Here is a 23,017-nt window from a genome sequence, read left to right on the forward strand (position 1 = left end):
TAACAGATTCCCATCTTTCTTCTTCGGCTTACTCTGACATCTTATTTTTTTTTTCCCCAAGGAAGCTTTTTTTTCTAAGCAAGAAATCTATGATCTGATCATTCTTGGTAGTCGAAAATTTCTGACAACAGCTGAAATGATTTGTAATGGCCTCTACATTCTCAAAAAGCAGGGAGCAGAGTCCTCTGAAATGTTGGGATGCAGAAGGCTAGATGATGTGCCCCAGGCACTTTGTTCTAAATGAAACCTCCAGTGCCAGTGAAGGCTCTCTATTTTTAAAAACTCTGTTCACCATTGAGAGTATAGCAAACAGTGAAAATCTAATTGCTTTCTGTTATGAAAAAGACCAGTCGCCAGAGTTGAAAATAACATTGAGGAAGTCACTTTCATCTCCTCAGTCCATTAGAGCTGTTTTTTAGAGCTGTTTATTAAGGGGGAACAACAAAAGTAGCTCTTTAGTGAGTCGACAGGCAGTTATCATTGGAAATAGAACTTGAACCATATAGGTGACCTTGTATAGAAATCAGTTTAGGGGTTGGATCAATAGCACAGCGGGTAGGGCGTTTGCCTTGCACGCGGCCGAGCCAGGTTTGATTCCCAGCATCCCATATGGTCCCTGAACACTGCCAGAAGTAATTCCTGAGTGCATGAGCCAGGAGTAACCCCTGTACATCGAGGGGTGTGACTCAAAAAGAAAAAAAAGATAAAGCTGGAGATAATCTTGTCATGGGCTGCCATCCAGAGTCCCATGTCCTCTCCTGGAAGGGAGTGTAACATGACACTCACCATAACCATGCTGCTGAACCCCATGCCAGGCTGGTTCATTTGGGGTGCCCTGGATAGGGGTGGGTTAGACCCCTCCCCGCCACATGAGACCCAGCCCCAGCAGCCGAAAACCTACAGAACTCAACCACTGCCATGCTCATGGCCACTCTCCACACACTCGGACCGAGCCTCACCCATGAGCGAACCTATTCCTGGACTGTGCGGCCACATTTGCGGCTTCGTGACACTTCATACCACATACCACCCATATTCCAAGAGTACTGCACCACATTGGATGGGGTTCAAAGTAGTAGGCAACCAATCTTAGATGGAATACACACACACACACACACACACACACACACACACACACACACACACACACACACCCCACATTTGAGCACTCAAGGCTCAACCTTTAACAACATGTTAATGATCTCTTATAGAAGGGCTTAATGGCCCCTGGGGGAAATGCAACAATCTTCATACTCTTTCCTCTACGGAAACTTTTTATAGCATTTTCAGTTGTTCTTTTAATAACAAACGATAGAAAATATATTATTTCAGTTCTGCTTTGGGGCAGGGATTGGGGTTCAGTATGGAAACATCCAAAATATATGGTGGTGGGAAGATGCAATGGTGGTGGGATTGGTGTTTGAATATTAAATGTAATCAAATATTGTAAACTACTCTATAAAATAAAAAAATTTAGAAAAAGAAAAAAAAAGAATAAAGCTATACTCCTATCTTATGCCACTAGTGAAACCAAGTCAAATGAGATTGAGGACTTAAATGCAAGACTAAAGCCATGAAGCTCCTAGATGATAAAAAGCTCCTTGATGTTGGTCTTGGCAATAATTTTTTTGCATAGGACACCAAAACAGAAGTAATCGAAGAAAAAACACAATCAAGTAATAAAAAATCTATGCTACAAAAGAAACCATCAATAAATTGGAAAGGCAAAGCTACAGAATGGGAGAAAGTATTTGCAAACCATAAATCTGACAAGAGGTTCCTATTCAAAATGTATAAGGAACCTCTACAATTCAATAGCAAAATCATAATCCAAGTATAGCACTGTAGCACTATCCTCCTGTTGTTCATCGATTTGCTCAAGTGGGCACCAGTAATGTCTCTATTGTGAGACTTACTTTTACTATTTTTGGCTATCAAAGCCCACAGGTAGCTTGCCAGGCTCTGCTGTGTGGGTGGTATACCCTCAGTAGCTTGCTGGGCTCTCTGAGAGGGATGGAGGAATCAAACCTGGGTCAGCTGCATGCAAGGCAAATGCCCTACCCGCTGTGCTATTGCTCCAGTCCTCAACAGAGTAGATAAAGAATCAAAACATACACTTTCCCAAAGAATAGATACAAATAGCCAACAGACACGTGAAAAGATGCTCAACATCAGTAATGATTTGGAAAGCCAAACCCAAACAGGATACCACTTCACACCTGTTACAATGAGTGTTATGAAAAAGATAAGGAGTAACAATGCTTGTGATGATGTGGAGAAAAGGATACCTGTGTGCACTGTTGTGGGGAATAAAAGTGGATGGCATAGTATGGGGGTTCCTCAAAAAACAGAATATGGGTCAGAAAGGTAGTAGTAGTGGGTAAGCCACTTGCCTTGGACACAGCTGGCGGTCTTCAACCCTGGGCACCAGATCTAGTCCCTAGTCCCCCTGCACTGTTGGGAGGGAGAGTGCAGAGTCAGGAGCAAGCCCATCAGCACTAAAAATGGGATAGTCCTACTAAAAAGAGATCTACAGAAATATTCCTCAATTCTACCCTGCGCATAGAGTTAAAGAAAACAGGTCAATGAAGAGATTATCTGCACTCCCAGAGTCACCTGCAACATTATTCACAATAAAGCATGAAACAACCTGTGTCTATGAGTAGATAAATAGATTATAAAAGTGTGACATATAAACATATAGTTATCTATAATTCAGTCATAAAAGCAGAAAATCTGCCTTTATTTTCTTTTTAGGTCACACACCCAGTGATGCTCAGGGGTTGCTCCTGGCTCTGCACTCAGGAATCACTTCTGGTGGTATATGGAATGCTGGGGATCAAACCCGGGTTGGCCATGTATAAGGCAAACGCCCTACCTACTGTACTATCGCTCCAACATGAAGATCTACCGTTTGTGACAACAGGGATGATTCCTGAGGGCATTACGGTAAGTGAAGCAGTAAGACCAATTCTGTATGATCACATTTAAGTGTGGAATCAAAAAGCTGAACTCATGCCAGAGAGGTTCCCAGGGTGTGGAAGGGAGAGAGTGCATTCGGAGTGAGGCGACGCAGCCAAAAGGCACCGACTTCTACTTAGAAATGAATAAATTCTGGACAAGTGATATATAGCAAGGAAGAAGAGAGTTAACAGTAAGACATATGTGGAAGTTTCGTAGTAGACTAAAAAAATATTTTTGAACCAACCTGACTGTGCATGCGCTCCAGCCTTTGGGGCCACCTCCTTGGACCTTAAGAGTAGATCTTAAATATTTCAGCACATACACACACAATAGTAATAACACGAAGTGATGGAAGTGTTAACTAACTTTATTCTGGTAACTGTTTTGCAAGCGCGCATTAAATCAACAAAACTTTATGCCTTATACTTGCCTAATATCACATACCAATGAAGTCTCAGTAAAAATAGGAAGACTGTGGAAATTTAGGGCGCATCTATTGCCTGAGAAAACTCCAAATCAGTATCTTTTTAAGCAGTAATTTGCTTCTACAATATAAATAATATTTCTTTCCTAGAATGTGGTTTGATCCTATAAGTGGCAATATTTCCTTTACATAAAAAAATTGTTACGTGGGGGCTGGAGTGATAGTACAGCAGGTAGGGTGTTTGCCTTGCACGCGGCCAACCCAGGTTCGATCCCCAGAATCCCATATGGTCCCCTGAGCACTGCCAGGAGTAATTCCTGAGTGCAAAGCCAGGAGTAACCCCTGTGCATTGCCGAGTGTGACCCAAAAAAGCAAAAAAAAATTGTTATGTTTGATAGCTAACAAAGAACATTATTTTGGATGTTTTGAAGAAGGCATTTAAAAATACATTAGCTTCGTATGTGAAGACTTGGGAAATGTCTGGCATAAAGTGATAAAGGTGATCCTGCTTAGAACTAATAAATATTTCTGGGAATCCTTTAAGCTTAGAGATGTCACTCAGCCACGGGGGTAGTAAACAGGACCCCATTTCCGTTAGACCATGCCCTACCTTTTTGGGCCAGATGAGGAGGAGGAGGGAAAGTGTGCCAGGCTGAGTCCTCGGGGCTGTGGCCACACAACAGGCACCACAGAGCATACCAGGAGCATCTAGACTCCACCTTCACAGCATGAGAAGCAGAACTGGACAAGAAGTTTCTAGGGGGAGGCAGGGAGTGGAAGGCAGGGAGTGAGTGAGATTTCTTCCCTATCTTAGAAGGTGAGAACGGAAAGCACAGAGATAAGAAACGTGCTCGGCTGGGCAGAGGTGAGAGATGGTTGTGGATCTACCCACAGGTGTTGTTCAGGCAACAAGCAAGAGGGCTCGCGACCGCAGAACCCAGCATGCACCAGAAGAGGCTTGATGGAGAGAAAGAGGGTTTGTTCTGAAGCGCTGAAGTTGTCTGTCAAGTTTCCTAAGTTTTAGGAGTTATGTGCTTTGGTAGATAATCGGCATTACCTCCCCTGCCTCCTCCTTTAAGAGGATCTGGTAATTGTAATAATATATGTGGAAATAGGTACTTTTCCCCTGGCAGGCCTACTGGAATTGCTCTGAAGAACTCAGTGGGGCCTCCTGCCTTGTCACAGCTGAGGCATGTGGCGACAAGAATGCAGGCTGGCTGCACCCCACTGGGGTGGCCTCTGGGACAGATTCATCAGCATGGAGGTGTTGCAGGGACCAAAAGGACATGGGGAAATTGAATGGGATCAAGTGTCTGAGGGGAAGGCCAGGGAGGGTAGAAGTCAAGTGCTCTAAGATAAATGGTTGTGAACCCCCGGGGCCAGCAATAAATACACTTGGGGAGAGAGGGCAGGCAGATGGGAGGGAAAAGTGGACAGAATATTCAAGGGGAAGAAAGATGCTGAATGGAACAACTGCTCCCAAGAAAGCACGACAAGAAACCAAAGGGAATTTATGGACCGTGAACAACTCGAGGGAGAGCCGAGAGCGTTTTCCCTCTCCTAGTAACCCACCAGAGGCTCCAGAGAGGAACAAATGATGTGAATTGTGGAGGCATCAGCGAGGAGGGATTGGAGAGCACCAGCGAGGAGTCGCTGTTGAATGGAGGGACAGGTAATGGATGAATTCCTGACGGAGCCCTTTAGGATGGCAAACTGTCCTACTCGATCAACATTCACTGGAGGGGTGGGGGGGCCAGGAGTTCAGATATTAAATGTGTGAATTTCCCTGGAGAAGAGCGACCCTCGCAGGAAGCAGGGCTGACTTTGAACAGGTGCTGGAAATATATCCTGGTGCAGGGCAAGCACACAGGAACCGGAAGTCCAGCTAGGTCTGAGTTCCAGTCTCAGTTCTCCTACCTACTTGCAAACTTATGCATTATGTAATGCATGGGCAAAGCCCTTGGCTTCCCTGGGCAATATCCTCCGAGCTTCTGAGTCTGATTAGAAACCTGACACTTACCGGGTTGCAAATACTACCCTATGTGTCTTGGATGCACTGTGGATGGTAGCGATTATTATTACTTGGAGCCAAGTTTACATCTCGAATTGAACTGAAATGGGGGAAGTCTTAGAAATTCCTTGAGTTGGAAAGAGTTGAGAGCCAAACATGTATAAATATACTCCAGAAAGTTAGATTACAAATTCATCCCCACCCCCGCAAATTGGGGTACTCCTAATGTAACCGCAAATACTTAATGATTAAGAATGACAGAAGAGCTATTAAATTATACTCCTTTTCATTATTAGGACTTTCCTTCTCTCTAAAAAATGTGTATATCTCTACCAGGAGTTTGTGGAAAGTGCTCTAAGAACCATTATTACCACCTGAATTCTGAGACTTCAATTATATTAATAAAGTTTCTTTTTTCTTTTAAAACACAGCAGATAGTTTTAAGAAACCCTGCAATTTTACCTGATGAGGTCTTGAACGCGACTGTTAAAAGCATCACCTTGGGAGGGTTTGTTTTTCATTTCCTGTGTTGATATTTTTGGTGTATCTGGCCGGCTGTTCCCATCTGGTCGATTGGCAATTAAGCAGTCAAAAACCACAACGCTGACTTTGAGAAGTCCAGTTGTCAAGCCTTCAAAAACTTGCTTATTTGTATTTCGTCCCAAAATAGCATTATTTTCATCTGGAACATAAACCTAGATGAAAAAAAATACAATAATTGTGTTTCAATCAAACCACCCAAAATGAACAGGGAGGATATGGAAAGTTTCTGGAATCAGAAATGACTTTGAAATTCTAGAGGTGGCTATGGAACGCTCCAGTATTGGTTCTGAAGTCAGACTGCTGAATCCAAATCTCCGCTTTGCTTATTAACTGAGTGGCCAAGAGCAGGTTATTACTTCCACGCTTCAATCCCTACAGTTAAAAAAGGGATAATGACATCACCTATATGATAGAAATCTTGCGAGGATTTGATAAGCTAACGCCAATACATATAAGAATAATATGTACTCAAATAATATTTACTCAACTGGATATGTATTGATAACGAATACAAATGAATATAGAAAATGAATTAACTGGTAAACAGCATTTTTCTTTTCTATGAAAAAGGTCTCACTTTCGGGGGTGCGTAAGAGAGACAGTACAGTGGGTAGGTTGCTTGACTTTGATGTGGCTGACCCAGGTTTGATTCTCAGCACCTCATATGGTTCCCCTGAGCCAGTCAGGAGTGATCCCTGAGCACAGAGCCAGGAGTAGACTCTGAGCACCTCCAGGTATAGTTCCCTAGCCCCGCAACCCCAAATCTCATTTTTGGCTACAGAGAGATCTCACAGGGCTAGAGAACATACCTGGCACACACAACGCCCCGGGTTCAACCCCCTAGCATAGTACGGCTGTTCAAGCACCAAAACAAAACAGATATATCTTATTTGCATTCATCAAAAGTGGAAAAAAATATTTTCCCCAACTTCTAGTACCTGGAGCCACATTCAGCTCTTTGTTTGTAGTTATGGCAAGTGTATACATTAAAAGTTGGGACCTGGTGTTCCCTTCTCTATCTGAAGGAGGACCCATTCTGGTTGGAAGATGCGAACTGAAAGTAGACTACAGACCGAACATGAAGGCCATTCAATACCTCTATTGCAAACTACAACACCCAAGAGGAGAGAGAACAAAAGGGAATGCCCTGCCACAGAGGCAGGATGGGGTGGTGGGGGATGTGTGAGAGGGATACTGGAACATTGGTGGAGGTGAATGGGCACTGGTGGAGGGATGGTTGAATGATCACTGTATAAGTGAAATGCAAACACAAAAGTTCATAAGTTTGTAACTGTACCTCACAGTGATTCTCTAACAAAAAATTTAAAAAAAAGTTGGAACCTGGGGCCAGAATCTGGGCTACATGCTAGTAGTTTATAGAGGAATTCCTCAATCTTTCTCTGTCTGTTTCCTCAATTGTGAAATGAAAAAAAAAAAAAAGAGTGTCTGTGTAAATTCTGTCTTCTGCCATGGCTGGGTGGGGTCTGTCATTTGGCTGTATGTACGGCAGCTAAACTGGGCATCTAAACTGCCTGTTATTTTAAATTTTCAACCAATCCTCTACAGCACTATGTACAAACTTGCTTTTTGGAGATCTTTGGAAATGAGTTCTTAATCCTCCTGAGGTTCTGAGGCTCAACTTTCCTTCCTCATGCTACTCTAAATTTTAGGTTTTGGGCAACCGTTTTTGAATCATTTCCTCTCCACATTAAAAACACACTTTGCATTATTTTCCTTCCCACTCTCTTCACTTTTATCAGGGCTTTATCTATTTACTATAATATTAATGGGGCAACCGGCCAAATAACTTTATGTATCATTTCTAGACTTTGAAATTAAAGATACAATTTTTGAATTACTTTATACATATTTTTTTTCTTATAGAAAGAATAATCTATTTCTGGCAAATCTGATTTCTCTGTCATAGAACAACTTTATATTCCTTTCTTTAAAAAACAAAACAACAACAAAACCTTGCACTTGACTTTTTATTAAGTATCTTGAACAACACTCAATGCATGGGCACTTAGAAAACTCTTGCTTATCTAGAAATACTTCATGCCATGGTTGCATCATTTAAGAATAGATCTGTTATGTTCTATATTAAACTGAAATGTACTCTAGGCCAGAACAGTGTACTGAGTTAATATAGTATATCTGCTTAGTTGCATTTGAGATTTTCTTCTAGTTAATGTGTAGTGGGTACTTCTTTCTTGTAAGTAACCAGAATCTTTTTCTGAGAAATTAATCACTATATATTTAATGTAAAAATTCTTATACTATATAGAATAAACATTTGTAGATTAAGTGGGCTAATACCCAGTCTTGGCATTTTACTCTCAATAGTATGTAACCTAGCTATTTGAGTCTTAAAACTGTTTTACTGGTAATAGTTTCCATTTTAGACTTTAAAATTGAAGTCTAAAATTAAAGACTCCTTCTTGCAAACAAAACAACAATGTCACTTTAATCTGATTTTCCCCCTTCTTTTTGATTTATGCCTATGTTAAATATGTATAGATGAAGCTAAAGTAAAAAAAGAGAAGAATGTGGTTATGTGGGGTCCCTGTTATGGGTTTATGTGGGGTCCTTGTTCTCTTCTGCGCAGGGCTGCTGCAGGGGTAGAGGTGGCTGTGTTGCCTAATGCCTCTCCATCTGGCACGAAGGGTGGCATGGACATTCCTGGGTGCCCCATAACCCACCAAAGGTGTGCCCTTCTGGGACGGCCTGCAGAAGGAACATTGAAAGTGGTCCTCTTTCACAGAGGGAACCACTGGGCCCAAGAAACACCCTCCCCTTATCCACTGGGACTGTGGCTAGGATTGCAGCTTGACACAGTCCCGAGTGTGAAGTGATGCACTTACTATTATTAAATAGTAAGTATTCATAACAAATAACAATAACAACATACTTATTCTTTGATTATGAAACCCAAGTGTCTATAATCACTCTCCCCCTGCCTGCAGTGCTGGGCGGCGGGATTCAAGTTGCAGAACCAACAGACTAGGCCTGGCCTACAGCTGCAGGGTCAGGGAGGACTGTGGGGACTCCTTGAGTTGAGTTGAGGGTGACGGGAAATATCCTCCACCCTGCCCCAAACAGCAAGTAGTTCCCAGGGAGCCTCAGATTCTTGGGACTCTAGCAGTGACCTCTCTGCCCCCCACGGTGTTGACTTCCATTACCCTGCGCTGGAACTAAGTGGCAGATGTGTTGGTGTGCAAAACAACACACACACACACACACACACACACACACACACATACACATCAGCAGCCAAGGGGAAACCATTGAGGAATTACACCCTACACCCTGTAATCCCAATAGAAGGCCTACACAGCAAGAAGGAAGAGCAGCTCAGCACTTGGAAAATAATATATAATCTCAAGAAAATGATGAAACAGAGGAAATACACCATTACCAGACAGAAACCCAGAGAGAAGTTCAAAGGTAACAGAACTAGATAACTTAACTCCAGAACAGTTTAGGGGGACAGCAGAACAGTGTAAGGGAACAGTTTTAACAATGCTTTGAGGAATGCATGACCCAAATAAGAACTACAACAAGGACAGAAAATATATCTTAACAAATTTCAAACAGCAATAAGAGATTTAATAAACAGTAAGTTGCCGACAGGATCAATTGAGATGGAAAGTATGAGAGTGAAAAACACTCAGATCAGAAAAAGGAAAAAAGAGTTAACAACAACAACATCCAACAACCTAGCCTAAGAGCCCTGTGGGATGATCTCAAGAGGATCATCCACATCACATTGTCTCAGACCAAGGAGAGAGAAAGGGCAGAAACCCTACTGGAAGAAATAATAGCCATGAACTGCTCTGTCTCTTGGAAGGGGAAAGAAATCTAACATCCAAATACAGGAGATACCCAGAGACATCACAGGATATAATCAAAGTGCTAAAAGGCAAATGATAAGAACAGAATACCATATGAATCTAGGGAAAAATAAATCACATAAAAGGAACCACCTATGTGATTATCTGTGAACTTTTCACGCAGAGACAAAAGACAATGGCATGATGTATTTAAAGTGGTGAAAGAAAAGGATGTTCAAGTGACACGACTCTCTCCTGCCAGATTAACATGCAGAATTGAAGAAGGGGTAGAGTTTCAGAGACAGACAAAAATGAAAGCAATACATCACCACCAAACTAGTCTAGCAAGAAATGTTAAAGAGACTTTTATAAAATGAAAAGCCATCCCACCTAGAAGTGGCCAGGCACCAAAAACAAACAGTGAGCGTGGAGAGGGGAGTAAAAATGGAATTAGTGTAAGATCAAGCTTCCCCGTCTGTTTTGGGAGGAGACCCCTGACTTTTCCCAACACAGATGGGAAGATGTTTCCTGCCTTGGGGCTGTCTGGGTCAGGAGAAAAATCCTCTTGTGGCTCTTCTTAATTTATCTTATTCAGTTTTTCTCCAGACACAGGTTTGCCCCCTTGGAATGGTAAGATTACATAGAAAAAAAGCCTCAAGGCCTTCTGGGAGCCCAGGTCTCCTGTACCGCCCTCTTCCCTCACCAGCTGTCCCAGGGGCCCCCAACTCAGTCTGCCTGGGGGGCCTTGAGGCAACCTGGCTGTGTGTGCTGGCTCGGCTCCTTTTCTTGGTGAAGGCATGAGGCCCCCTGAGTTGGGTCTGGCCCAGAGCTGCCTACATGACTACGATTGCGTCCACAGCCTCTCTCATGCCTTGAACATCAATTTGCATGTTCCATCTCAGGGACCAGAGGCCTCTCCCCACACCCTGTGCCTAGGAACCACATAGGGAATATGAAATGATGCTTGCAGCACTTATCTTACCCAAGGCTCCACTGTTTGCATGTGTCCCACATGCACGGCCCTTTGAAGAAAGGCTTCTCAGCCGTGGTTGCCAGACTTTAGAATTTTTACTATTATAATACAAAACTTCCAAATAAAAACTTTACCAAAAACAAAATAAAACAAAACAAACCCAAAAACCAAAAAAAAAAAAACCTGACAGATGTACCCATGTGGGTCACAAATATAGAAACTAACATCTAAAATTCAGAATAACTTTTTAAAAAGTGCAAACACAAGAGGTTGGTGCACAAAAGAAACGAGGGAAAAATAGCAATGATAAACCGTAACAACAACACTAAAAAAACAAAGAATAAAATGGAAATAGATACCAACATTTCATTCAGTACTGGTGCCGATTGAGCAAATTGATGAACAGGATGACAGTGCTACAGTGCAATGCTACCCTAATTGCCAATGGTTAGAATTCACAAATTAAGAGACACAGTGGAGGACTGAATAAAAAACAAAACCCAACTTTTTGCTGCCTGCAGGAAACTCAACTTAGTTCCTAAGATGGCTTAAAAGTAAAAGGCTGGAAAACAATTTTAGAAGTAAATGGTAAGAACCTAAAAGAGGCAGGTATTAGTATTAAGTAAGAAATTTTCGGGGGGCTGGAGAGATAGCACAGCGGGTAGGGCATTTGCCTTGCACGTGGCCCACCCGGGTTCGATCCCTGGCATCCCATATGGTCCCCCAAGCACCGCCAGGAATAATTCCTGAGTGCAAAGCCAGGAGTAACCCCTGAGCATCAGTGGGTGTGACCCAAAAGGCAAAAATAAAAAAAAAAATTAAAAAAAGAAATTTTTTGGCTAAAGAAGGCAGTAGGATAGTGACTATTCTTAACTATTATATAATAGTTAAGAACAATGTAACAAGAAGATATTACTTATTAATAAACCAAAATACAAAGCAATTATCAACAGAACTTAATAATGATACTTATAGCAAATGGAAAGACCAACTACGCAGAAAAAGGAAACAAGAGCCTGAAATGATAAAATAGACCGGATGTGCATAATACATATTTAAAAAAATCTCATCCTCAAACAGCTAGAAAAAAATTACATATTAAATATATATAGGTATATATGTATATATATATATACATCGATGAGCAACGGGATGACAGTGACAGTGACAACAGTGATATATACATATTAGAACCTGCAAATAATGATAGCTGTACTTCTTTCCCAATCTGAATCCTTTTATTTATTTTTGGTTCTAACTGTTCCAAGACCTCTAGTACTAAATTACATAGGAGTGTTAAAAGTAGACTTCTTTGTTTTCTTCCGGAATTTAAAGTAAAGGGCGTCAGATTGTGTATGGTATTAGATGTGGATTAATATTAACTGTACATGGCCTTTATTGTGTTAAATTATAGTCTTCTATCCCCATTTTATTGAGTTCCTATCATAAACATGTACTGAATCTTATCAAAGACTTTCTTTGAAGCTACTGATATTATCATTGGCATGTTGTCCTACTGATGTAGTATAGTATATTAATTAATTTGCATATGCAAAACACCCTGAAATCCCCGTAATAAACCCAGTGTGCTGGAGTGGTCTCTGCAGCACTGCTGTTTGAGCCTGGCTGTTCTTTGGACTGTGATCCCAGCACCACTGCAATTTCAGCAAACGGTAGCAACGTGACCAGATGTGAGCACCTGGGCACCACAGAGACCCCTGGAGCACACCCAGAACCTGGGCACGCCCACTAGGTGTGAACCTTGGACAGCATATGTGTGCAAATCCCACAAACTCAGTGAGCATCAGAGCTGAGGGTTCGAGCAGTACAACCTGGCATGTGACTCCATGAGAGCACCACCACTAAAAATGTGTGAGCACTACAGCTAGGGGTGTGTGTGTGTGTGTGTGTGTGTGTGTGTGTGTGTGTGTGTGACCTCTGTTATTACAACAATCATCATCATATCATCATCCCATTGATCATCGATTTTCTGAAGCAGTCTCAGTAATGTCTCCATTCGTCCTACCCCTGAGATTTTAGCAGCCTCTCTTTACTCATCCTTCCCAAAGGTGCTGCAGTGGAGCCTCTTTCAGGGTCAGAAGAATGAGACCCGTCATTGTTACTGGTTCTGGCATATGAATACGCATGGAGAGCTTGCAAGGCTCTCCCTTTCGGGCAGGAAACTCTTGGTAGCTTGCCAGGTTCTCCAAGAGGGAGAACTAGGCTGTAAGATGTCACACACTTCCGGGAGCTTGGTTTTGTAGTCTCTGGTTGCTGGCCATTGATGGGATTACATGGTGCCAGGGGCAGTTTCTGGGTGTGACTGCCTATCTACTGGGAAATGGGGTGGAAGAGCCCAGTTCTGATCTGAGCAGGCTTGGAGATCTCAGCCCCGGGTCCCACACACCTGGGTTCCTCTGTCGGTTCCTTTATGTGTGAGGCTCGTCTGAGCTTTGGAGAGGGGCAGAGTCTCTTGTCCCTGAACCTGGCTGTCTTCACCGGGCCCCCTCAGAGGGGGTGGGTTGAGTTTCCCTCCCCGACCAGAGCAGAGCCCCTGCAGCCTAAGACCTCCAGAACTCAGCCACAGCCATGCTCAAGGCCCCTCAAGGTCATTATATCAATATAGACAACAATGAAGGGAAAGGGAACAAGGGAAAAGAAAACTTTTTTTCTTTTAAAGGAAAATAAGAGAAAAAAAAAGTGGATTATTCATTAATCCCCTGTTTCTCTTAAGTACCATTGGCTATTATTTTGAAAGAACTAAAAAAATACACCAAAAAATCCATGCAATCAGTAATCATGCTATCACAGCTGCTAGAAACCTGGATTTTCCTGCCACAAAAAACACAACGGGAACTGAGGAAAATTCAGAAAGACTTCTGAGATTCTAAACTTACTATCATGTACTTTTTCTCTGGCTCGGCTAACACTGGAGTTTCGACACCACATGTGGCTATTAGGGGTCAGGCTGACTGTCCATCCTCTAGGGCACCCATACTCAATGGACCGTCCACGTCTAGGGTACCCATCCTGAGTGGACTCTGACTTACACAGAACTCACCAAGCTGTGATATGCTGGCTTTCAGAAGAACAAAAATAACACTAGAGAGAAAAGTGACCATTTTGAAGGCAGGCAGTGGTAAAATGTGACCCTAATTTTGAAGGGTTGAGAGAACCGAGGAGTACAAAAGGCAGTGTAACATGAGACTCTGGTTATTTCTATTAGATTCACTAATCTTTATTATCTCTGAAATCATTAACTACTCATCACTGTAACTGTGCTCAAAATGACAAGTTTGTACTAGCAAAAAAAAGGTTAAATAATGAGCCCTGCATATTTGGGGTGAGGAGTGGGAAAGAAAAACTAACTTCTATGAGGTTTTTCTACTATGTCCAGTACTCAATAATTTTTTGCTTATCACATTTAATTACTAGAGATGGATGAAACGTCATCAGAGATGTTAAGCAAGGTGTTCAAGCTGCACAGCTTCATACAAGAGCTAGGATTTGAACCCTGTTCACTAGACTGCGAAGCCCACTTGCTTACTCTTACCTCATACTGACTTGCTCACAGTGAACATCTTTTTTTTTTTTCCCTGAGGATTCTGGGGAAATGTTTTCTCTCATGGAGGAAGTAGAAACTGATGACAGGCTTACAGGCTAAACATGCATTTCTGATGCTTCTTCCACTAAATATATATTTAAAAAAACAACAAAAATGATTCCATAAGAGGCTTTCTGGGGCAGAAAATTATCATATTAAGGGCCACTGTGAGTAATTCTAGGTGAGACACAGAGATCCTATTTGTGATTTGATGACCCAATGTGGCTTCTGTACTGACCCCCTAGAAAATGAGCTCAATGTAAATCAAAATTGTAAATACTTGACATTGCAATACAAATAGTACTGGGAAGACAGGCTATTTCTGTATTCTCTGTCTATGGCCAACAATTTTTGATTTTATATCTTTTATACCTATACTTCATTTTAGGAGCACCATTTTGGCAATGCCTCATGAAGAGCACAAAAAAAGGAAAAACATCTCCAGTGACCTGGCAGTTGAACAAAGAAACCCCAGCAGCCTGCACGTTCCCCTCCTCCCTGGTGAGGCTTGTCAAGGTGACCTGCGGGACTTCACAAGGCCTTGACGTACTGAGTAGTCTTTAACTTAAACAAAATCTTATTTTAAGCACCGTGATTGACAATACTGTTACTGGTGGGGTTTCACAGGTACAAGGTTGCTATGCCAAACCCTTCACCTTAGTGCCCACTGCCAGCCCCCCACACCCCCTCAGCCTCTCGCCCTGCCTGTAAGCTCCGCTGTGTAGACCAGTTTTCAGGCTGCTGTCTTTGGCCATTTGTTATTACCTTATCAAATTTCTTCCTATCCCACATATGAGATGCCATTCTGTATCTGTCCCTCTCCTTTTGATTTCACACATACTTTTCTGTTCTACTCATGCGGCAGCAAACTGCATGATCTCATCTTTTATTTTTAATTGCCGAGTACTATTCCATGGTGTACATATGCAACAGTTTCTTTTTTACCTTTTTGGCTCTTTGGGTCACACCGAGCCATGTCCAGGGGTTACTCCTGTTCTGCACTCAGGAATTACTCCTGGTGGTGCTCAGGGGGTCATATGGGATGCTAGAAATTGAACCCAGGTCAGCTGCATGCAAGGCAAACACCCTACCTGCTGTACCCATACTATAATTTTGTTCTGACCTATACAAAGTTTATCTAGTCCTCTGTTCTTAGACACTTTGATGGTGTCCTGTCACTGTCATCCCACTGCTCATCGATTTACTCGAGTGGGGACCAGTAACGTCTCTCATTGTGAGACTTGTTACTATTTTTTGGCATATCGATTACACCTCGGGTAGCTTACTGGGTTCTGCCCTGTGGGCACAATACTCTCGGTAGCTTGCCGGGCTCTCCAAGAGAGGCGGAGGAATCAAACACGGGTTGGCTGCATGCAAGGTGAATGCCTTATCGCTGTGCTATTTGGCTCTTGTCAACATTGCTGCTATTGACAGGGGTACTAATGTCATTTTGGAATGGAGTTTTTGGGCCCTTGGGGGTAGAGACCAAGAAGTTGAATTTCTGGGTAGTATGGAAGCTCAGTTATTAGGTTGTTGAGAAGTGCCATATTATTTTCTGAAAAAGCTGGACCGGTCAGCATTCCTACCAGCAGCGAATTGTCTTGTTCCACAGTGATTCCTATTTGCTGAGATTCTCAGCCTTGCTTTCAATCTAGTCACATTATTGATGCTGGTTTTCCCAAAGAGTTCTGTTTCCTTCTAATTCCCTCATTTATAATTTATGATCCTTTCACTGTGGCGAAGAGTTTTCTTTTGCTTTTAACTTTTGGTGAAGTCTTAAAAACATTCCCCCCCCCCCCCCCCCCCGTATCCTCAGGGTACACATTTAATTCAACTGGTCACAGAAAGTCTCCTCCTCCTTCCTTCTGGATTTTTCTTTGGTTGGTTTGGAAATGATACTACTGAAGTATTATAACAGGAAGCCAGCACTTGACAGAGAAAAGAATGTCGCGATGGCTGAATTAAGGTGGACCAAAGCATTTACCCTCAGCGAGGCAGAACGTTTCTTTCTAGACTTGAAAAAATGACATTTGATGAAAGAAAAAACAAAAGTCAAAAATCAAAAGTCAAACTGCGCCAAGTCAGGCATCCATACCGCAGTGAGACCCCTTTCTGAGGAGCACACTGGACTATTGTCTTCTGTTGGCTAGAGGTAAAATAACTCGTTTGCAGCCCACTCTTCTGGGGCATGTAAGAGATGAAATGCACACCAGGGTTTCTGATGCCTGCCTGTGACCAATACTCAGGCCTGGACTCCTAGTACAGTGGCTGGCGAAGGACACAGCGGCAGGCCAGTTGGCCAAGAAAGGCGTCTGGCCAGCATCCTCCCTCCCCCAGGCCACTCACCACCGGACTCGCCTGCACACCTGGCCCACCTGAGTCAAGAGCACATTCCATTCTGGGGTGGGTGGTCTGGGGAGGGCAGGGGCAGGTTACCTTCCCAGCATGCAGCAGGGTTTCTAACTCCCACCTGCTGGTCTGAACCAGGCCTGGCCTGGGAGAAAAAAAAAAAAAAACCAAAAAAAACACAAGAGTTGGGTTGCTCCTGGCTCTTCTGAATCTGCCATTCCTGAGGCAGAAATCTAAAACCACCATTTCTCTTCAATGAATGAAAGGTATTTCCTACTACACGCCAGCGTGCTACAAGTTGATTTCAGGTCTATAGTCTTCTTACAGAACTTCCCCCTTCCTTTCAGAAGGCATCTGACCTTCATAACTTCATAACTGCAGACAATTCATACAGTTTTAGACTTAGAAAAAAATCTTAATTTTATTTCTTGTATTTTATATTTGAGGAAACCATGACCCCAGAGGAGAAAAACACTTCTTAGAACAGACCATCAGAATCGGAGTAAAACTTCACTGCAAACCGACTTCAAGGAGAAACCCAATATTTATAGCTTCAGAAGCACCAAATCCAGAGACAAAGTGCTGTAGCAAAATTAAATTAAGTCATTATCACTTTTTAAAGACAAGTTTTTTTTGTCTTAAAACTTAAAACTTTCTACCACCAAAGTGTTTTGAAAAACTTTCTACATTCTTTCTTTCAGTAGAGCAAGATGTTTTAGTAGTAGTATAAATCCATCCTTCTGTAACACAATTCCATTAAAGAAAAAATTAACTTGGTAAACAGTGGAAATTCTATCCAATTAATTTTCAGTATTCTGAAATTACTTTTCCCTATTTTTGATTTGTGCAGTGTGTTCACAATGGTTGTAATCTGAATTAAGTTCACTGAGAGCTCATAGGAGGTTGTTTAGAAAACTATCAGGATAGTGTTGGTATAGGAAAAAACAAAAATAATCCCCTCCCTGAGTCCCCACCCCCGAAAAGGACAATCTGGTAGAACATAAGAAGCAGGCATGAATTTTTACCTTGTGGGCATCTTTTAATTTCCTTTAGTTAAAGCCCATTACATATAAAAAACTCTTTGATTCCACTGATATTTTATCATCATGTTATATTATATACATAAAGACAGAACACATGAAAGACATTTACCCTAATGATACTTGAGCTGAAAGAATAAAAATAATTATGTTGAAATGGGCAGTAGCTTTTCAACAATATCTTTTAAAAAAACTGCACAAACAGGGCTGCTAGAAGAAGTCCAATGAGCTCGGGGCATGCTATGCACGCCTCTCCCTCACAGCAATATTTTAAAAACCTCCCTAAATTCTATGGTGCTGGGAACTGAACTGAGTTTGGCTCTGTGCAAGGTAAAGCACCTTAAGTCTTGTACTATCTCTCTGGCGCTCCTTAGACATTTCTGGACGCACAGTTCAGTTGTATGAAACACAACCACAATAATGGGCAGCACTGACCTCGACCTCAGCTCCTTAACTGTCTTCATTTTGCAAAACTAAAACTCAATATCCAGGGAATAGTGACTTTCTGTTCTCCTCGGGAACCATCGTGTGTGTGTGTGTGTGTGTGTGTGTGTGTGTGTGTATGTGTGAGAGAGAAAGAGAGAGCATGAGCAGGAGAGCGAGAGTAAGCGAGAGAGAGAGGGAGAGAGAGAGGGAGAGAGAGAGAGAGAGAGAGAGAGAGAGAGAGAGAGAGAGAGAGAGAGAGAGAGAGAGAGAGAGAGAGAGGAGATTGCTGATTACTATTGGGTGCGGATTACACTCCCAGCCTCTCGCCCTTCTCTGAAAGGACGAGGTAGGAGGCCATACCCGCCTGCCCCTTTCTCATTAAGGCCTTGGATTCTCCCCAAGGGTAACTTCTGTTCTCACTGCACATGTTTCCTGCAGCAATACCAGCAGAGGTGCAGGGGAGCGGGATGACGGTTCCAGCAGCTAACCCTGCGTGCATTTTCCTAGGGATGAGCCGTGAGAGTAGGCAGCTTCACCTGGACTCTCTTGTTTAACTGGACCAATCCTTCCACCCAGACTGGAGTGATTTTTATCAGAGAAGAAAACTCGGGCTTTCAGAGGTTCCATTCTGGCAGAGTTGGGCCGGAGATCCAGGCAGTCTCGCTGCCCAGCCCGGACGGGGCCTTTAACTGCTTTATTCTACTGAAGTGAAGATTCATCAAGATGACATGAGAAAGTGCTGCAGAACGGGAGGGCACCACACAAGTGTGAAGGAATTTTTATTGCCACTTTCCAGCACACGTCCACAAGGGAACAAGATGAGGTAAATGAAAACTCAGGCTTCACCCACGGCGGAGGAAGCTTTTAAACAGTGTTCCCCACTGGCAGAGCTGCCCTGAATATTTTTAAAGGTACAATCGTAGGAAAATAGATGAATGTATCATTTCCTCAGGGGGACTTTTACAAGTTGTGCGTACAGAAATGGGGGTTGAATCTCGGTTTAATTTCTTTAGGCCGACCTGAGTAGTCGGGGGGAGGGGTCACGTATTACGGGTAACCACTGAGCCTTGAGTGTGACTCTGTAGGAAGGAGGCTAACGTTCTGGAGAAATAGTCACAGGGAGATCATAAAGTAGATAAATTCACACGAAAAAGGAAACAGACATCGTATGCATTTCACCGATAGGTGAAACGAGAGTCTCATGAACTGACCCACGAAGCACTTAAGCTTTAGGATAATTTCTTTCATTCCTTTGACAAACATTTTCCGACGGTGCGTCCGAGGCTCTGTGATGAGCTCAGTGGGTGAAGAGACACAGTCCTGCCCTCATGAGTTCTGAGGAAACCGGAGTAATTAGAATTCCACGAAGTCACCCCTGTCCAGGCTCAAGGGGTACTACTCTGAGGAGGTGACCCCTGACCAAGTCTCACAGAAGGAGAACTCAGTTGGGGCTGGCGGTATAGACCCTGCTATGGTGCAGCCATGAGGGAAATTGCAGGGAGAATGACGAGGGGCAGAGCGTGGCCTTCTGGGCATTGCTCCTGTGGGTGAGGGCAGAACACGAGACAGCTGGGACAGGGCCTGCTGTGCTCCATTCCTTAAGGAGTCTGGCTTTAAATCTTTCCTTCTGTTTTGGGCCATGCAGATGGTGTTAGAAATTACCAGGGGATGCAAGGGATTGAACATGGGGCTCCTAGAGGTAAAGCATGTCCTTCACCCTCCGCTGTCTCCCTGGCCAGGGCTCTTACGACTTCTTCATTTTTTTTTTTTTTTTGTGATGTGGGGAATTGAACCCAGCCCCCCTATACGGGCAGGACATGTCCTCTAACACTGGGCCACCTTCCTAGCACATGGCTCTTCATCTTGAAGGTGATGGGTGAGACACGGCAGGATTCATTTGAGAAAAAAGACGCATGGCCATGCGGAGGCTGTTATGTTATGGAAAATAAATGCAGGGAAGGAGGCTGCTGTATTCCCACAGAAGTGAGGAGATGGGGGAATGGAGAACAATCCAAATGCAGACATAGGGAGTGGGAAGGATGAAGAGTAAAAAGAGGGATGCTTTTTAAAGACTCCCTCTGTTTCTGGCTTGGATGATGGCGTTAGTTACTATGACGAGGACCAATGGCAGGAGAAGGAGGAAGGAAGACGGGCCCAGCTGTGAACATGCTAAGTTCCAGGTTCTGGGTCTGGAGACGCTGATTTGGGGCTGGGAGTGTGTGGACAGTAACTGAAGCCACATACATAAAACTGCCCATGAAGACGACACAGCTCCAGGCGGGGGAGAAGATTAATGCCAAAGGGATCCTGTGGGAAACAGCGATACCTGCAACACGGCCCACTGGGAGGACGCTTGGAAGAGGGACTGACACAAACCAAGGGAGGGGAGAATTTCACCTTGGAACCATGTGAAGGCCTCGTGAGAGAGGAAGTGGGCAGTGTGTGTGCAGCAGGGCACGGAAGTGAGGAGAGAGGATGTGGACAGCTCTGCAAGCCGCTTGGTGGTGACCATCGGACCGGAAGCCAATGAGCTGCAACTTCTCTTCTACGGGACAGAGACAGCGTCTCTTGAGAGTGGAATGCCGAAGCCTGGCGATGCTGGCATTTGGAAAGTGAGAACATACTTTGGCAGCCTGGACAAAGACACACGCAGGAACGAAATTCTTTGGAGAGGAAAACAAGGAAAGCACGGGACTCAATGTGGGTAATCCGACCCAACGCAGAAGCCAGACCTTCCCCAGTAACTGCAGGCAGCAGTTAGTCGTTTTCAAGACTGTCCTGTGTTTTGCTAGGAAGGCCTACCGGCAATCTATCAAATGCGTGTGAAATACACAAGCATAAGGAGAGGGCGTTCCTCTCTCACAATGTTCGTTTGGGGAATGTATTCCCATAAGTGACATTTCTCACTGCATAATGTAAATCTCCAAGAGGGGTGAGAGGAAGTGAGATTTGGAAAAGCTGTCTCAGTCCTTCCACATCTTCAATGAGGCTCCTTGGCCCAGAGAGTCCCTTTAGGAAGCAGTTTTGTTCATGTCAGTAAAGGTCCAGGTGCCTCAATCTGCAAAAACCCTTCACAGGCAGCGGCTGAAATAGCAGCTTAGTTCTTCTGTGTTTAGCTGAGTTTCTTGGTGGCCTCTTAGACAAAGATCATTCAGATATTTCTAAGGCATTCGGGAAACTTTTTTACTTTCTCCTTTCTGATTACCATCCACATCCGAGGAGCTATCTTTTGCCCTGAGTTCTCTCCTAAGGTCCTTCAGGCCAGGGCTCACCAAAGTCTTCCTCCACCTATGGTAACCAACTACGGCCACCCTTAGGTGAAATAATCCACCCCCAACACACCTTCATTTCCCCCCTGAGTTCCACTGTTCTCGTTTTTTAAATAGCAGAGGACTGAATTAGCTCAAAAATAATGAAAGCCTCCTCTTCAATTTGGATATACGGGCACTGTGTCTATTGGTTACAGGGCCCATTAGGTACACAGAATTCACATGGTAACAAAGCAAGAAGTAAGGCGGCTGCTTTGGGGGGAGGTCCTGGGTGAGCCGCAGTACGAGCCACCTGAGTTTTCATTTCGAATCGCTTTTCACTGCAAATCAGTGAAAAGATTCTCATTTTTAGATGGTGCATATTCTATTAGTATGTTTCCTTTCTTCTTTGACTTCTTTCACCTTTTAAATCTGTAATGACTCTTTTACCTGCAGATAAGTGAGGATGGCAGGAAACAGGAACCACTTGGCCCCAGGAAGAGATCTGTTGCCCCTGAAGGGTGAAGGATTTTTTTTGAACCCGGGTAATTCATGGTGGAGTGGCGCCATGACTCCTCTGTACAGAGGTGACAATGTGGTGTGTGGAGAGCATCTGCAGGGGAAGGTGATCTCTGGGATGGCGGACTGGGCTCTCTTTGCTTACACATGGGCTTTTGTGTATCTTCTGACGTGTTCTCCGACAGCCCCACTGACCTGACAGTAGCCTATCAGTTAAGGAAGGTTCATCCATCCCTTTCTAACTCACCATCTCTGTGGCCCCAGAATATATATGTTCGTGCCATTTATACTCATATTCTTTAAGTATTCCACCACGAGCAGGTGACTATGAATTGAAACTGGGAATGCTGATAGAAAATATTGAGAGCCTTCTAAATGCGACGGAACATAAACCATATCACTGTTTTCAGTTCAACACTTCTTCACTTCCACTCCAGAGGGGACAGGAAATGTCTCTGACATTAAAGTCACAAAAGTGCGCTTTGCCAACTCAATTAAGTGGGGACACATGAATTTAGGTGACAGGAAGGGAAGCCCTAGAAGGGGATGGCAAACTAGGATCTAGGACCAGGTTATGTCATGCTTCTGTTTGCTCCTCTGTGATCTGGATATCGTGGATCTGCACCACATGTAAATACACACACACACACACACACACACACACACACACACAGAGTCTATCCAGCTGTTTCACACACACAGTGAGTACTTCCTGTGGTCATTTTTTTCATGGTACAATAATATAACCTAAACGTACCCCATCACAATTTTTAAGGACACAGCACATCCTAATTAGCAGTATGCAGTGTTGTAGAAAGAAATCTCGAACTTGTCACCTTGTATGAATGAAATGCGAAATTTACTCAATAGCAATTTCCCATTTTCTACTCGATGCAGCCTCTGGCCACTGCCATTTACTTACTTTCTCATTTTTTTTTTTTTGGAGGGGGGCACACCTGGGAGTGCTCAGTGCTTACTCCTGACTCTGTGGTCAGGGACTGCTCAGGGGACCATATGGTGTGCTGGGGATCGAACCTAGGTTGGCTGCACGTGAGGCCAATGTTCTACCTGCTGCACTATCTC

General features: G+C 43.5%; 1 protein-coding gene across 1 annotated transcript in view; it reads right to left on the reverse strand.

The window, feature by feature from the left end:
- SCAPER (S-phase cyclin A associated protein in the ER) overlaps positions 1-23,017 on the reverse strand; it is a 363,121-nt gene that overhangs the window by 56,719 nt on the left and 283,385 nt on the right. Inside the window, exon 26 of the mRNA XM_055130600.1 lies at positions 5,862-6,094. Coding sequence (XP_054986575.1) covers positions 5,862-6,094 — 233 coding nt within the window. The remainder of the gene's footprint in view (positions 1-5,861; positions 6,095-23,017) is intronic.

This window comes from Sorex araneus, chromosome 3, assembly GCF_027595985.1.
Source record: "Sorex araneus isolate mSorAra2 chromosome 3, mSorAra2.pri, whole genome shotgun sequence".
Taxonomy (NCBI): domain Eukaryota; kingdom Metazoa; phylum Chordata; class Mammalia; order Eulipotyphla; family Soricidae; genus Sorex; species Sorex araneus.